This window comes from Excalfactoria chinensis, chromosome 4 (assembly GCF_039878825.1).
Source record: "Excalfactoria chinensis isolate bCotChi1 chromosome 4, bCotChi1.hap2, whole genome shotgun sequence".
Taxonomy (NCBI): domain Eukaryota; kingdom Metazoa; phylum Chordata; class Aves; order Galliformes; family Phasianidae; genus Excalfactoria; species Excalfactoria chinensis.
In genome coordinates this window covers 8,763,153-8,780,476 of record NC_092828.1, presented here as the reverse complement: position 1 = coordinate 8,780,476, position 17,324 = coordinate 8,763,153, and the positions used below count along the sequence as shown (strand labels likewise).

General features: G+C 41.8%; 1 protein-coding gene across 1 annotated transcript in view; it reads right to left on the bottom strand.

The window, feature by feature from the left end:
- Positions 1–16,980, bottom strand: part of HGFAC (HGF activator) — a 34,691-nt gene extending 17,711 nt beyond the window's left edge. Inside the window, exons 1-5 of the mRNA XM_072334326.1 lie at positions 16,772–16,980; positions 12,913–12,986; positions 7,466–7,579; positions 6,343–6,474; positions 4,867–4,977 (exon numbers count right to left, since the gene is read on the bottom strand). Of these exons, the coding sequence (XP_072190427.1) occupies positions 4,867–4,977; positions 6,343–6,474; positions 7,466–7,579; positions 12,913–12,986; positions 16,772–16,980 (640 nt within the window). The remainder of the gene's footprint in view (positions 1–4,866; positions 4,978–6,342; positions 6,475–7,465; positions 7,580–12,912; positions 12,987–16,771) is intronic.
- Between the last annotated feature and the right edge of the window lie 344 nt (positions 16,981–17,324).

Genomic DNA, 17,324 nt, shown 5'->3' with positions numbered 1-17,324 from the left:
TCCCTTCCAACCTAAGCCATTCTACCATTGTATTCAATGATTATACTTTTAAACTTTGCATCTGGTGCAACTCACAACCATGGTGACACGAAATTAAATGGGCTTTCCATGGCTCTGTTTTCTACTTCATCTCTTGTTTAAGCATGAAAAGCACAACAATCAACCAGAATTCATCCATTACCCAGCTACCTAAATTTCATAAATAGCTCCACAAGAACCTGAATCATTGCTAACCTGAATTATTGCTAAGAATTAAAGCAAAAAAAACCAAAATAGAAATAAACTCCAGATAGCAAAAATATTGTATCACCCAATGAGTAAAGCAATTCTGCACCCCCCCAAAAAAAACAATAGTTAAAGGTTGAAAAACTATTGAAATGTGTAGTGTGAAACCCCCCCTTAATTACCCACATATGATTCCAAGTTATTTCTCTGGTCAGTGATGGCACAACAAAGAAATCTGTAAGTGTTTCAGGAAAAGGTCTGGCAGCCAGTTAAAGAGAACAAAAATATGCCACTAATACGCTTGCCAATAAATCAAGAATAAACTTCAAAATGCAAATGAGACTCCCAATTTAACTAACAACCCACACCCAAAAACAATACCAAAGCACTAACTCCACGTTAAGGAGAATGAACTGCTTTTACCCTAGAAACGAAACAAAATACACGCTTCCATTTATACTTCAGCTAAGGCAGTGTGAATGCAACAGTGGGCTTTCGATCATTAAAACCCACAGGCACCAATCCCTTAAAACAAATAAAAACAAAATGTCCTTCCCTCACCATCCAGCTCCAACTAACATCCCAGGCTGCAAGGAGCTCTGCACAACCTGATGCAGCTGCACTGTCCCTGTTCATTGCAGGGGAGCTGGATTAGGTGGCCTTTAAATATCCATTCCAAATCAAGTGATTCTACGATACTATAAATGCAAAATATAAGTGATTAATGTATCCTCTGGCCAAGTATCTGCACATAAGCTGTGCCCCTCTCTGTATTCAGCCAACATTTTTACCACAGCTCCTTTCTGTTCAAAGAAACCTGAAATATCAAAGTAATTTTACAATTACATCATCAATCACAACTGTTTAAAATGAGTTTTTGACTCCAATGAAGCTAAACATTTCTGAAGTTAAACATTTCTCCCTCAAACATTCACAATTCCCTCTTTACTCTCTATACCAGTTTGGACCACAGAACAGACATCACCCTCATAACCCTCTGAGTTTTCATTTCTTATCACTGCCAAAGTGGCTGACTCTGAACCCTATCTGTCACTGTCCCCGTACAATAAGATCACAACTGCTACACATTTTGGGTAATTAATTATGAATTTTGACTTAAAGCTCTGTCTCCAAAGTGAACACAGCTACTCTCTTGATACAAAAACCTTTTTTTTCCCCTGAAAATTTACAAGTGCATTTTTAAGTACAATTATTACAAATCAAGCTTAATTAATAAAGAATACTTTCATAAATTAAAACAGCATCTGTGCAGAAAGGGACTGTTGGTGAAATAACTAATTTCCTTTCCTGAAATCATATGCATAAACTGCACTAGAACATTTTTTAAATGGCATGTCTTTCTTTAGTACTGAAGATTTCTTCCTTAACAGCTAGAAAATAGAGTATTATTTCAAAAAATAGAAATCTATATTAGAACCTGTCTTTTGCATATAGATCTCCTTTGTTATACACATCTCCTTATGTTATATTTTTCACCTCCCATTTTGTTTTATTTATTTATCTTTAAATTCATCTTAAAATGTGCCAGCAACTGCATGATCATTATGAGAATGGCTTGTCCATATCTACAATGACTGCTTGCAAGCAAGTCATAAGAGCAGTGAATAATGACTGTGAGCCCCAACAAGGACCCCTACATCTGAAAAGAGAGACAAATTATGGGCAGATAAATAGGGACCTGCAAAATCACAGAAGTTACAATTAATCTTTGTTACTCACAGTACAAAGGGGATAGAAATAAAACTACCAGCGAGTAGGTTTTAAGCTAACAATAGAAAATACTGTTTTTCTTCGTATCTATTTAAATTCTGGAACTTCTTGTCACGGCATGAAGTTCTACAGAATTCAGATAAATTCAATAGAAAACAAGTGAAGGCCTCATTGGGGCCTTCCAGTACTTATAAGCAAGAAGGGGATTGACTTTTTACATGGTCTAGTAGTGATAGGACAAGGGAGGATGGTTTTAAACTAAAAGAGGGGAGATTTAGGTTAGATGTTAGGCAGAACTTCTTTAGTCAGAGTGGTGAGGCACTGGCACAGGCTGCCCAGAGAGGTTGTGGTTGTTCCATCCCCAGCAGGGCTTAAGGCCAGGTTGGATGGGGCCCTGGGCCTGATCTGGTGGGGGACAACCAGCCCATGGTATGGGGTTGGAACTGGATGGTCTTCAAGGTCCCTTCCAACCTCAGCCCTTCTGTGACTATGATTCTATTAAGTGTTCAGCAGTTTGTTGAGAAAAATCCTCAAACTAGAAGTATTACTCAGTAATTCCCTGCTCCTTGTACTTCTCAGTTATCTTCTACCTTGCCAGTGCTCAGGGCACAACAGAACCCAGGCTTGTGATCTCAAGCAGGATGACACTGCACTTATTTAGATTTGTGAAGGTGGTGTTAAGATAAATTTGCTGTTTTTCAATTAGAAATTGATGAAAATTGGTTGTTTATTCATGTAGATGCCAAGAATAGAAGGTGATAGAGAGACCCTCCCAGCCCCCCGTCTGCTTCACAGGCCAGTAACATTTCAGAATGCTTACTGTTTATTAAATGGAAGGCTTTTTCTTTTATTCTTAAATACATATTCACATCACAGTTTGGCTTTAGAGTTGCCTCTACAAATGAATAATGTAGAATAAGTACATACTGGTGACTTTGCAGCTTTCTCTGGATCAAGCATTGTAACCAGAAGCTACAGAGATTAAAGTGTCAACTCCCATCTCAGTCCTGTAAGGGAAAGGAAACTATACAAGACTGTAAAAGAGAAAGCAAAACAAAAAGCCAGCTGTGCTCACAGCATTGAATTGAAGGTCTGGAGAATAAATGAATCTAACACATATTTAAAAATCAGCTCCACGTGCTGTGAGATCACCAACTCCCAGTGTTCTCACCAGCATGCCAGCACCCTGGTATAATGGCACTATCAGGTCAGTAGACTCCAGCATTAGTTTATTTGCTTTAATTTAGAATGACTAAATCCTGATTAAGATATATATATATATTTAATTTTATTTTTATACTTCTTTGCAAGCCCTTGACACATAAACACAATCCTTCAGTTCCCATTTTGTGTGTGGGTGTTAGGCAACCGAACACAGATGGTTTGTAAGCATCTCAAAGCCATTTGTTTAGCAAACTAAATGCTTGCTTTATTATTTACAAGTAATCAAAGAGCACCTGCTTATTTCTTGTTCTGAGCTATCCAGACAGAAACCAGTATTACATCCACAACGCTGCCCTCCTGATGTTTATAATCGTGGCTGCACTCATTGGATGCTTATGCACAGCACTGCAGATATTTGGGTAGGAGAAGCTGATAACTAAACAGTAATGTGGAAAGTGTGAAGAGGAGCGGTGTGCCGTCCTCCCAGGATTTTAGGCTGCATGCACATGACATACATGCAGCCTCTTGCCCACATCCATGCAGCAGTAACACCTGGGAAAATCTCAGCAGGGCAAAATGACAAAAGCATAGAGCTACAGTGAGGGACTTGCAAGAGTCACAAGCTCACTTCACACAATTAATGAAGAATCTGGTGAAACAAGGTTCAGGACCAGTTCATAAACCATTTAATTTACCAATTTCTTGCTATTTCTTGTTACATCTGTACTGCTAGTCCCCCTAGTGTTTCTTTTTTTTTCCACCTTGAATAGATGGCTGCATCATTTTTCAACCTCCAGAACAACAGAGTAGAATATCAGATACCACTTTGATACATCAGAGCACATTTTACCCATTATATTCCTTTGGGTGCCCAGTGCAGCTACCAAGGGCCTTGCCTTTGTTTTTGATGAGACCAAAGTCTTGGGACATATGTCCTGAAAAATCCTTTGCTATGAACTATGGGATCATGGGCTGGTATGACTGCAGGTCTGTTATACATTATGGCTGACACCTTTGGCATTTGAAAAGTAACCACTGATACAACTTGAAGATTTAGTGTGCATGGGAGTTTTACAGACACAACCTCAGCACTGAGAAAAGTTACATCTTCGGGGAAGTTACACCAAAAACTAGGTAGCATCAAGTAAGAAGCAACACAGAGCTAGCACACAGACAGCAAAGGCAGGTTTCTCTGCCCTGGCCCACCAGTAATATAAGGATTTTTTAGGTAAACTATGTTGAGTTTAATGAGCTTTTTACTCTGAAGTACAAAATAACCCAAACAGAGAGTGCGCATTTTATCTCTGTCTGCATCTCACAAGAGTCTACTGCTTCCAAATATAGCCAGCTGCTAGATTTTGTCAGAGCACAAACTCCTATTTCACGAGTAGACAGCATGAGATTCTTGAACCCATGGGGAAGCATTTACACTGGATAACAACACTGATACCCTGACAAAAATGGACACATGTACTACTTTTATGGACACAAATAACTGGATTAAAACCTCTGTGTTTAATTTTCCAGAAGGTTGAGGACAGAAATAAGTATTTTTAGAAGCAGGGTTCCAGTAAAGAAGAGCGCTTTATGTTTTGCGCTGGAGGAATACATTAATAAACAGCTGTTTGTGGAGTTTTACGTGACTCTCACTTATTACAGGAAATGTCTGCAAAGGCAAAAAATCCCCAGCTTTGCACACAGCTGAAAACTCCACATTCTCTTCCCACAGTATGTTGTTACACTTACCAACATTGCAGTATTTTCCTACAAAAGGTCCTTTGCAGTCACACACGGTTTTCCCGCTGAAGGCGATCATTTTACATTCTCCGCCATTCATGCAAAGATCACGAACACAACCTACAAGCAGAAGCCAAAATCAAATAAAGATAAAAACTTATCAAGAGAACCGGTCCAACTGAAACTTAATTTAGTACACCTTCTTCCTGTACATACATTTAAGGGAAGTTTTCTTTTTACTCATCTTAGACCTACAGCTGATATGAATTGAAGAAAAAGGAAACTACTGATTTCTGCCCACTGAGGTATGTCTCATTGCTTTCATTTTTATTGGATAATGTCAGCATTGCTATTGAAAAATATTATTAATGAGCGGTAGGTAAAAGGAGGTGATGATTATTACTACCGGTGGTGATGATGGTGACATTCACATGTCTTTCTGTACAGAGGGTTCTTCCAGGCCCACGTTCACCACTGTGCTGTGTTGAAGTTTTTGATAACATATTTAGCACGGAGCTCAGCCAAATAAATGTGGTCTGAGACAAGGCAATATTAAGTCTTCTCAAATTTCTTATCACTTCCATGGACTCCCATTGTCCTAGAAAGCCACCAACTCTCTCCATGCTTTATCTTCCATTTTTCTCAATTGGGAATAAAAGCACACAAAGGGCTTTTATGAAGCTTACTCAGCATTGCAGGTCTGGAGAGGTGGATCTGGTCAGCTGGACTGAATAACAGAATAGCCATACCGGACCACACAGAGATGTGAGGCAAACTATTTTGCTTCCCACCATCTCTCCTTCCAAAGGGAGATGTCATGGTAGCTTCATCAGATACATGACAACCTAAGGAGCATGCCCAGCTCTTCCTGGCACCTGGGAACCTCAAAAGGAGAAGGCTTCAGAACCTAAGCTTTGCCCTGAATGGGAATGGGTATGTTGAATCTAAAGTAATGGGGGCTCTGGGGTCAATGCAGGGCAAATGGGATACTGGTGTCAGATACAGTTAACATGCTGGAAATTCAAGAGCGAGACAGGCTTGGGGAGAAATCCCAGAGGAAGCAGCAACTTGAAGAGATTGTGGGTGTTCAGGGAAGAGTAAATGAGGATGTACCCCTCAGACACCTTACAGTTTTGAAAGAGCTTGTGACATCAGAAATTTCACCACTTCCACTATATTATCTGTCTGTATTCCTACACACTGCAGTCCAGGATACAATCCCTGTCAAGGACAGCACTAAGGCTTGTCATTAAATTGAGCTTACTATATTTAATTTCTTCCTCAAGTAAAAATTGACAAACTGAAGTAATTTCTTGGGCCAGAATTACTGCTCACGCAAGGAAGGATGTGACCCCATCGTGAAAAGCATACATGAACAATGATAGCAGCCTTGCTGTGATAACACCACTCAGGTTTTATATTCTCACTATCATTTATCCCCACTTTATGCAGGTCAAGAGCTGCAATACAAAACAATGCACTTACTTTTGTGTTCAACTCTCTGGCACTCCATCTGCCCATCCACACAAATGCACTGCTCCACAGTTCCTTGCTTGACTCTTGACCAGCTCATGTCCACATCAAAGAACTCATAGAGACTGTCATCAAAACATTTCCCTAAAATGCAGTTTGAAAAATAACACAGGCTTTCTGAGATTATTTCTTGCAGGGGATGGTGCTGTGTACCCTACTCTCCCTTTCTCTCTATTGAATAGATGCATATGCATATAGCTGGTGGTTCCCTAACAAGCCATCCTCTAAGGTGTGAAGCCACGAAGCCAGCATAGCAGTAGCACCAAGGACCAGAGGTGACTTTCCTAAAGCTCTGTGAATATGATAGCATCACTTCAGCACCCCTAAAAGTTCAACCACCAAAGGCAAAAATATAAAATTGGTGATATATCACTGCATCTATCCCATTTTACAGCACCAGTCACAGATAATGGACCACGCTGGAGATTTAACATTGAAAATGGCATCTTTGCTTATGATGGGAGGCAGTCCAAAGCTGTAGGAAGAAGCTATTGTTAAACAAAGGCAAGCACAATTGGAAGACTTGTTGTAAAAGCCTGATTTTTCTCTTGGCGAGCACTAAACTGGGAGAGACAGCACCATAAAATTGGAGAAATAACCCAAGCAAAGCTCTTTGCCCCCTCCTCCACCTCTGGCACTGCATTCTCTGCAGGCAGAGGAGCTGCACAGGCATTAGGGTTGGCATCACAGAAGCTGAGATGGCCCCAGGTGTGCATATGCAGAAAGGATAAGGAGTCACCTGAAGTTTTGCTGCTTCTTCATGTCTCCCTGCCCTACCTATTGGATGGTATTATTAGTCCCTTCCAAGCATGTAAGTGATATTTAAATCTTAAATCTCTTTGTGTTTCCCATAGCTTAATATCTCATTGGCTCAGAGCATGCTTGGATTTATAACTGTATAATCAAGTTATTTTCAGCTGTCCTGTCTCTAATGGATGTCTGTCATAACCATTTGGAAATCTGCCTACAGAAACAATCATGCATAACAGCACTACCTTTTCATTAAGCAAACTTCAATGAGCTCCCCTTGCTGCCCATATCTCTTGGAGTATCACTTGGGGAAGAAGATACTCACTCATCTGGCAGTCTCTTCCCGTGAATTCCTCAGGACAGGCACAGTGGTATGTCCTATGACCATGAGCAAGAAAACAGGTCCCTCCATTTTGGCAAGGGTTGTTTGCACAGTAATCTAGATGGACCACATAAGAAGCTGTTGTTAACGTCTGCCAGATAAACCATGCTTTGTTGTGTTAGGAGTTGGCTTGGTTACCTTAACCATTTTGGTTTGATGCACAGTGTCTTTAATACCACCTCTTAATCCAAAACAGTGTTGATCTAACCAGTGTGTATTGATTTTAAGGTGAAAAACAATTACACTCAACCAGCTTTTAAAACCCACATCACTTATCACTGTTCTGGATGTTTTCCCAGATAATAAGGCAAGGAGAAATGGTTTCAAACTAAAAGAGAGGAGATTTAGACCAGATATAATGAAAGAGGTTTTTTGCTATAAGAATGGTGAGGCACTGGCACAGGTTGCCCAGAGAGGTGGTGGATGCTCCATTCCTGGAGACACTCAATGTCAGGCTAGATGGGGCTCTGAGCACCTGACGGAGCTGTAGGTGTCCCTGCTCATTGCAGGGGAGTTGAACCAGATGACCTTTAAGAGTCCCTTCCAACTCAAGTGGTTCAATGATTATGAGTAGAACAACTCGTCCCAGGGCGGTGGACTCAGGCCAACACGAGGCTGCAGTAAAGAAGAAGATGGGCCGATGCCCACTAGATGGAGCTGTGCCTTTGCACTGGGGAGGAAGGCGTAGCTCCTGCTCTGCCCGGATAACTGCCCTGCATGCTTTGCATTTCAACAGAAATAACCAGGATTATGCATCTCTCTTCCAAATTACACCAAGGACCATCCTCCACAGAGGAATTCGCTGTGGATTTTTTGGATTATATCTAAAATGAACAGACAGCTGGAACAAAGGGAAAAGCTTTTGAAGCAAGGCACATCCAAATAAACCAGGCCAAATGAGATGAAACTGGAGCAGAGCTATGGATCTGTTTTTACAGGAATCTTCCAAATCATGGGAAAATAAGTTGGGAGAGTAAGTAGGGGATGTGCTAGGACAGCTCTCTCACAGTGCAGTGGAAGCTTGACTTCCATTAAAGAAAATCGTGTGGAAGCTTTGGTGGCCACTTAAGCTCCTGATTGCAGTGATAAAGTGAGCGTCTCCCCTAAAGTCAACCAACATCTTACTTTGCACCTGCTGAAGAGATGGCCCAATAACTTGCCTGCATTTCATCCTCCTTGCAATAGCTACTCCAAGAGAGGTTACTCAACCTAAGTGCTCCTTTAGCTGGAGTGGTATCTATGCATAAGAGGCAGTGTATGAAAACAAGCACACACATACAGAGCTAAGCAAAGTATGAAAGGCAGTTCCTGAACTTGGCTACAGCAGTGGAAATGTGAAAGTTCCCTTGCACAGATCAAAATATTTACTGTAGAGCAGAGTGGTGTAATTGATGTGAAATACCAGCCCTGGGTGTATTCACTGCTAGTTTCACTCCAGGATAACATCAAGGAAAAGCAAGTAAAGGCAGCAATGATTCTACCATTTGTGCTGTTTGGTAGTTATGAAATTTGTAGTGATGTAATGTTTCCTCAAAGGCAAATTCTGTGTTTCCTGTACCAATCACATCAAAACCATGACTTGCTCTCCATCTTCAGGTACAGCAGGGATCTGGACAGAGACTACACCCAGAGACATTACACCCACAGAGAGCATTTCCAGCCCCCTGTCTTTCCCAGTTGGAGACCCTCACTGCATAACAATTCCCCTGGCTATTCCACATCCCTTCTGTCCTGGAGTACAGATCTAACTTCTACCTCCAACAGGTGCTTTCAAGCAGATGAATGCATCTCTCTCACTCTAAGGACTCCTACCCAACACTAACTATGCATTAAATGGGGAGTCCAAGCCCTTGCCTGTTCAGCCAGTGTCTAAGTCTCATGAGAAAAAACAACTTGTTCTCTCTGGCAGCCACCCTGACATCAGCTTCACCTCTCAAAGGCTGTGCAGGAGATTTGCCTCACCTTTCTAACTGTATCTTCTCACAGTGGTTTCTGCCACTCACCTTTCCCAGGGGCTGCTCTTCCCCAAAGCCCCTCACGGGACAGAGCCTCTTCCTCATGCCTGTGCAGCCCACATGCCTCTACTTCTTCTTTTCATGTCAGTTCAAACATCTCTTAGGGATATATATATCCCTTGTCTGGTTGTTTGGCACTTTCCAAAACTCAGCCTCTCTGGGGTTCTGGCCATTTGTCCAAGATTTCCAGATATTCAGCAGCCTGGTCAGAACAGTCATATTTACAGATTGCCCAAGTCCTGCCAGCTCCAAATACATACATTTGTATGTGTATCTGAGCTGTGCATTCACAGCCTGGTTGGCCCCTGTTCACGACTGTGTTTACCTCAGGCAGATCCTATACATGCTCCCCACAGGACTTCCCAGGCAGAAGAGACAGATCCTCCAGAAACCTGAACAGAGATCTCCTAAAGGCAGAGATAAAGCTCCTGCTAATTTCGGGGGGGCTGAACAAGCTCTGCAGGTGCTGTTTCTGTGAGCTCTGGCTCTGTGCTGCACAGCACAAACATTTCCCTCCAGCAGAGCCTTTATACAAGAGCATCACTTCACCCTGGAGCCAAAGGTTTGGTGGTTAAACTTTCCCTGGAAATTGGCAGGAGTATTTTTCTGGATCGATGCCCCAAACACTTGCTTAACACTGATTTGTAAGCAGCTCTGGTGGTTTCAAGCAGACTCCCCACATACGTGGGGCAATCTGGATCTGGAGAGAGTCCATGCTTCAGCCTTTGATCCTTCCCCATCCCAATTCACACACTCCTCACAAATCTCCCATAGTCGAGGGCATTTTATCCTCCTGAAATTTCAGTTTTTACTGTTTTTTGTGTACCTGTAAAGCAGATGAGATTTCCTCAAAGTTGTAATACCGTAGCTTATTTTACAATAAAATCATGTATCTTCCACATTTAGATCGTCATTATTTAGTCGGACTGTTTCCCTCTATCTTCCCAGCAGGTGAGCTTTCCTCCATTTTCTTGAAGTTCCCTTCAGCCATTTACCACTCCTTCCTTTTGACCTCACCATAAACCCTTTTGCCTTTAACTTGACAATCTGCAAGACATTTTTCAAGTCCAAATACAGCACTTGCTGCTTAAAAGATAAATAAACAGGGCTATGCTTACAAATAAACCAACACGTACAGACTTATTTAACTGTACAAACACCTTAATGCCCCTAGAAATGAAGTATTTTTTTTGTAACAGACAGCTACGTTCCCTTCCCTCTCCCTCATTCCCTTTTCTCTTTCCTTTCCTCTTTCACGCATGTAACTCTTTCTTTTCTGGAGAAGAACTAGAAGCCAGGATTATGGGGTTATGGTACATTGAGAGCCAGGCTGGGAAGAGGGCTTTCTCTTTGCAAACCATCCTATCCAACCCTATGGTGGATAACAGACAAAAATGATCTGAAGAGTCCCCAAAGCCTTGCTCATTTTGGAGACAAGACAAGAGGCTGTCAGGACAGCACTGATGGGAAAGGAAAGAAACAGAGGAGGCATGAGGAACCCTGGGGTAGCAGTGGGGAGGGGGAGAATGGAGGGATCCCCAGTAAATCCAGCCTCCACTGGGGAATGCTTATCCTGGCCAAACCATCTTGGGTCCAAAAGTGTGCAGCTTCTGTAAGCCCTCGTCCTATGCTTTTCTGCACAGGAGGAGCAGCAGGTGATGCGAAGATGTTCTGCGCCACAACAGTAAAGAAACAGCACAACAGAAACTCAGTGCACAAGACTGCAGAGGTAAATAGCAAAGAGCTGGAAAATCTATCCTGAGAAGGAGTTGAAAGGGAAAAATGAAAGTACCAACAAGAGTGAGACAGGAATTCTCCTTTCAAATTCACAGCAGAGCATGAGTTACTGTTTCCAAGACCAAGCTCTGAGAGGGCACTCATGAATAAGCAAGTGAAGCCCTCATAACTTGACTCTTGCAAGCATGAACTGCCTGTATTCAGCATTCATGTCTGACATACTTGCATTACAAAGGCACATGGGTTGCTGCTTATTATGGGATTAGGTCATTTGTCTCTGATCTACTGTTAATCTGTTTTAAAACCAGGCTGGAAAATAATTTAAAGTTGTTAAGTTTAAAATGATGATGTTGCATACTGCTTAATTTTAGATTCTGAGGATGAATCAGCTCGCACTGGCTTTTCAAGAGCTCTGGTAGATTGTAATCAGCTTGGCAATGAGACTCCTGACATGACAAGAGAACTCTGCAAGGAAAAGGTAGAAAATGTCCTTTGTTTGAAAGTGAGAAGCGAACATGTAAGGGTACCCAGCCAGATCCCACAGTCTGAACAAGACAGGTCACATCTGAAAGTAGCTCCAAAGAGAAAAGAGGAAGATGATCAGCATTCAGATACAGATCCAAAAATAGACACTGGGACATGAAGTCTGGTCAGTACAACGCCTGATGTTTCAATGCTGGTCAGTCATTGTGCGAATGAGGCCTAGATATCTATATATTCCTTACAAAACGAATGAGTTTGATGTTTCAAAATGAGAACCCCAAGCAGTCAGCCCACGAAGGCTGAAGCAGGAGAGATAGACATGCAAGGGCCAGCCATCAAGGCAGTGCTGAGGGCAGCATGATCCCCTCAGAATACTTGGGACATGGTGCTTCACCCACTGCGTTGCTTAGAAGTAGCATATAGACAGTTTGCCACAGACCTTGGCTTCTCCATTTAGACAGACTTTCACAAAGTGTGTAATCTCAGCACTCGAGTGTGGTGACCCACATGAAGTTGATACACTGCTCTTCTAAGTAACCGTTTCATTGTCCCTCAGTACTCCTGCAATGAAGCACCTGTCCCCTTGTATTCCTCATAGCAGCCCAAAAAACAAAGAAGCTTGGTTCAGAATCACTGAACCATCATAGGATCATTTGAATTGGAAGCGACCCCTAAAGATCATCTAGTCCAACTCTCCTGCAATGAACAGGGACTCCTACGGCTAGATCAGGTTGCTCAGAGCCCCATCCAGCCTGACCTTGAATGTCTCCAGTGATGGAGCATCTGTCACATCTCCGGGCAACCTGTTCCAGTGCTTCACCATCCAAAGGAGAGCTGCTCCTTACTGAGTTCAGTAGAAGGAAAATCTAGAAGACATCTTACGATCACCTCTGTGCTCTGTGTTCAGCTCCAGCAGGAGCTCAGACTTCCATGTTTGCTCAGCCATAGTTTCTCTCCATAGCTTCAGGTTAATCAACAGTGAATTAAAGACTGTGGTATTCACAGCCCAATGCTATGGTTATGTAGGCTCAGAGGAAGCTCTTGGAAACATTTGATGTGAAGGCTTGTTCTGTATTTACAAGTTAAAAGGAACACTACTACATGTGGAAAATGGGAAGCAGGCACATGGAGTGACTCAACAATGGCTCTCCTTACCTGTATGCTCTGTGGACAACAACGTGCAGTACCCCCATTTCCTGTCCCGGTCGTAGTTATGTGTTGTTGAACACCTGGAAAGAATGAAAAGAGTGGTTTAGCGCAGCTTCAGACAGCTCAGATACATCACATCAGGTGAATCAAGAGTGGAGGGCAACAATGGGAAGTTCATTTACCCCACTGTTGTGTGCAGCATACTGGAAATTTTTAACTTTAGATAAAAAACCTGCAGAGAAAACGTTTATGAGGATTTACAGGCTTAGAGCTACTACAGATCCTTGAACTCATGAACAGTGCTTCAGTAAAGCCAGGCACCTTCTTTTTGTTCTCAATCCAGAAGGGCCAAGTACACGGTTGCACTGAAACTATCATAGAATTACCAAGGTTGGAAAAGACATCCAAGATCATCCAGTCCAACCATCCACCTACCACCAGTATTTCCCCACTAAACCACGTCCCTCAGTACCACATCTAAACACTTCTCAAACACCTACAGGGATGGTGACTCAACCACTCCCTGGGCAGATCGTTCCAGTGCTTGATCATCCTTTCAGAGAATAATTTTTTCATAAAGCCCAACTTATATATCCTTGGCTCTTTGTTTATTTGGAAATTTATTTCTTATTTTTTTTTCCTAATTAGTATCTATTTCCTTCAAACTCTCAACACCATAGGAAAAAACTCATGCGTTTTTGTGGGCTTTTTGTTTTGCTTTTGTTAAAGACGCTCTGCTCCATTAATTCACCTCAAATTAAACGCAGACTGAGATGTGGAAGCAGGACCTGAGACCTCCAAATAATCCTCCAGGAGGGATGGTAGGGAAGGGAAGTCTGCTTTCTATTTCTAACATTAGAAAACAAAAGACAGAAATGAAAAACTAAACAAAAGCAAATAGATTACGTCTCCCGTATTCATTACAAAGCAAGCCAAGCAGGACCCAACCCCTTTCTCATGCCTGCCTGTTCCCTTTAACAATCTGCAGAGGCAGAAGTCTACCCACAGAGGGACTGACCTTCTCCTTGCTTTCCATGCAAACGTATTTTATGCTCACTTCCTTTAAAGTATTTCTTAAAAGCAGAACTGAGTGTTTGTCTAAATGAATTTAAGCAAACTCGGGGATAAAAATACATTAAAAAAAAAAAAAAATGACAGTCTCTAGATTCTGTCAAGCAGATACCAAGTTCTATGCAAATAGAGAACTAGTTTTTTACTTCCTCAGTGCTTTTTTTTTTTTGCCATCAGAGGTTCTGACTGCTTCTTCCACTGGCTTCCCACAAGCCACCGGTTCTCTCACCCAATGATGTTACCCTACAAGAACTATGAACATATTAATCCCACCCTGTGCTGCCAGGCTTCCCTCACATTTGTATCAACATTTCGTGTTTTCTGCCATGTTCCTCTTACTCTGTGGGACAAGCTTAACACATCCTCAAAGCTACTTCACTATTCTTTGGCATCCACTGCATCCTTAGTTTCTCTGTCCCTACAGTGCTTTGTCTTTCTGGAGGTAAGAATGAAATACAGCAAGACTTCCAGCTGATTTTTTCCTCTTCAACATAAAAGGCAAATTTACATGACATCTTTATACCTGGTAAGAGACTGCTAAATGGGAATTTATCTGTGAAAACAGATTATAATTAAAGGGAAATGCAATGGAGGATGCTGCTAAAGGAAGTTTGTTACTAGAATACTGCAATTATTTTGTCTTCTTTCCTGTGTTTTCAATAACTATTTGTAAAGACACCATGTTGTTTGTTGCTCTTGGAGTAAGTAAGGAGAGATTTCCGCAGTCAGAACTCTGACTTGTGTTGAAATACTTAAAATTACAAGCCATCAAATTCACGTTTGATCTTAACACATTCACTCCTTGGAATCAACACTGTATCTCATAAACGAGATGTCCTTTGCGTTAAGATAGACACCACCCTTCAATGCTTTCTGAAGTATGACTGTCTTTTTATTAAGCTTAATATGCTGAGTTAACACATGATACTTGTGTCATAGGTAGTATAAGAATGCATATGAGGAAACTAAAGCCAATGGATGCCAAGTAAAGTCCTGCTTTGAGTCACACCTTAACAATTAATAAGGACTCCTTAAAAACATAATCCAGCACTCTCTTAGGTTTGATAAGGCACAAATACCCCTCAGGTTAAGAAAAGCATTCAAAGATAGCAAAACTATGCCATTTTCTCCTAGTCTAGTCTTCTTGCATTTGTCCCTGCTCTCCCACAGTCTCCATCCTTGCAACTCATGGGCAGTCAGGCAGAAGAAGGGAGATGAGCCTTATCCTTGTCTTCTGCATACCCCTAAGGACCAGCTGTCAGCACCAGCCACACAGGGGCCGGTTCCAGGTCACACAAACATGCCCAGAGTACATTTCCTAATCGCCCTTCAGGGCTCTGTTCCCAGCATCTCCATGCCTAAAGTCACATGCTGGATTGCTTTTAGCTTGTGAAAGAAGAGTAAATATTGGCTAGCAGGTCAGCCACAGGGTGAAATGATCTGTCAAAACCAAACAGCTCCAGCCATCCTCCTCATCTCCATGCTTGTAAATGGCTTTTTGAAAAAAATAGGAACTACAACTGCAAGTTCTCCAAGGTCACCCATGAAGCATGCGCTGACCTTGGATCTCATACATACCCTGCCTTTCCATTTCTGTGGTCTAACTTGTTAATTACTGATGCTCTGTGGATTTATTTTTAGCAAGACTACTAGTCATTTCCTAACCCAAATCTCTGTGTCTATTTGCAACAAGGAATCATAAGATCACTAAGATTGGAAGGGACCACTAAGGTCATCTAGTCTAATTGTTGACCCATCCCCACCATGTCCACTAACCGTGTCCCTCAGTGCCACATCTCCACATTTCTTGAGCACCTCCTGGGACTGTGACTCCACCACCTCCCTGAGCAGCCAGTTACAATGCATCACCACTCTTCCTGAGAAGGAATTTTTCCTAATATCAAGCCCACCTTCCTACCCCCCCTCCCAGCACAACTTAAGGCCTTTATCTCTCATTCTATCAGTTACCTGGGAGAAGAGGCTGATCCCCACCTCACCACAGATCCCTTTCAGGGAGGATGTAGAGAGCAATAATGTCCCCCCGAGTCTCGTCTCTAGACCAAACAATCCTAGTTTCCACAACTGCTTCCCATAAGACTCATTCCAGACCCTTCCCAGCTTTGTTGCCCTTCTCAGGGCCCACTCCACGTCCTGAAGGTTCTTTATGTAGCATTTTGTTGTTTACTTTACACCAGCACTTATGCTTAAAAGAGATGTACCATCAGAAAGAGGATACAGGTCATTTAAAAAGTCAGAAAATACTATATAAAAAAACAGTTAGATCTGTCCTGCTTAGGCCAGCAAAATACACTCTATGAAATATTATCTCCACCCTGAAAACACATACATATATTTATTTAACAGAACTCATCTCTACAGACATATTTTTCTCATTACTGATAGCCATTTATTTCCTGTCTTATTACCTTTAGCTTCTGTTTATATGCTCACCATAAAGATATGTCTGCAAAGTCATTCTTGTATATTCAGTACCTGCTACAGTAGAGATCCCATTTAACTACCTTCAACCCTAAAAGAATAACAAGTATTCATAAAATCTTACACAACTTAAAGAATAGCCTTCATCCAAAATAAGGAACCTGGTCTTAAACACACTAATAGAAAGAATCTTTACTCAAAAGCGAGAGCACTGCACCACATGAAATGAGGATAGAATAAGAAGATGTTAGGAGGGAAAAGCCAGCTTTCCTCAAAGATCAGCTTGCCCCTGAAGCAGTACACATACATATCTACTCAAATCAACAGATCCCTTAACAGAGGGGTTGTTGCTTACAGGTGGTCCCTATCTTCCCTTTTGCCTCCAGGGTTGGCTAGATCCTTATTCTGGCTCATTCTGTACCAGCTGTTCCCAATCTGAAGGCCAAGAAAAAAAACATTTCTGCGGGTGCTAAGCTTTCTGTGGCCCTGGGTTCCCCATGACTGGGTTTGTTCCCATCTGCGTACTCTTTGATCCAAGGGCTGTGAGCACCACCAGGATAACATTATTGCTCTCAGTGGATGTGAGAACGATCCCATGTTAATTGTTACAAAAACAAAGACATTAAAAGCATTATATTTTCCTTTAAGCACTCTCTTTATTTGTGAGCAAAGTTAACTTACCATTTCTTTCGGGAAAATAGATTTGATAAGCACGAGTGATAAAGCCTTCCACCATACCGGAAAGGAAATGTGCATAAATTTCCATCCTCTGTAAACACTGCAATACAAGAACAAAATCCTCACCATGCAGCTGAGCACCAGCCCAGAGGTGTGTGTATATGTGTATTACATTGTTATTATGGTAAACTGTAAGTCATCACAGAATCATAGAACAACTTGGATTGGAA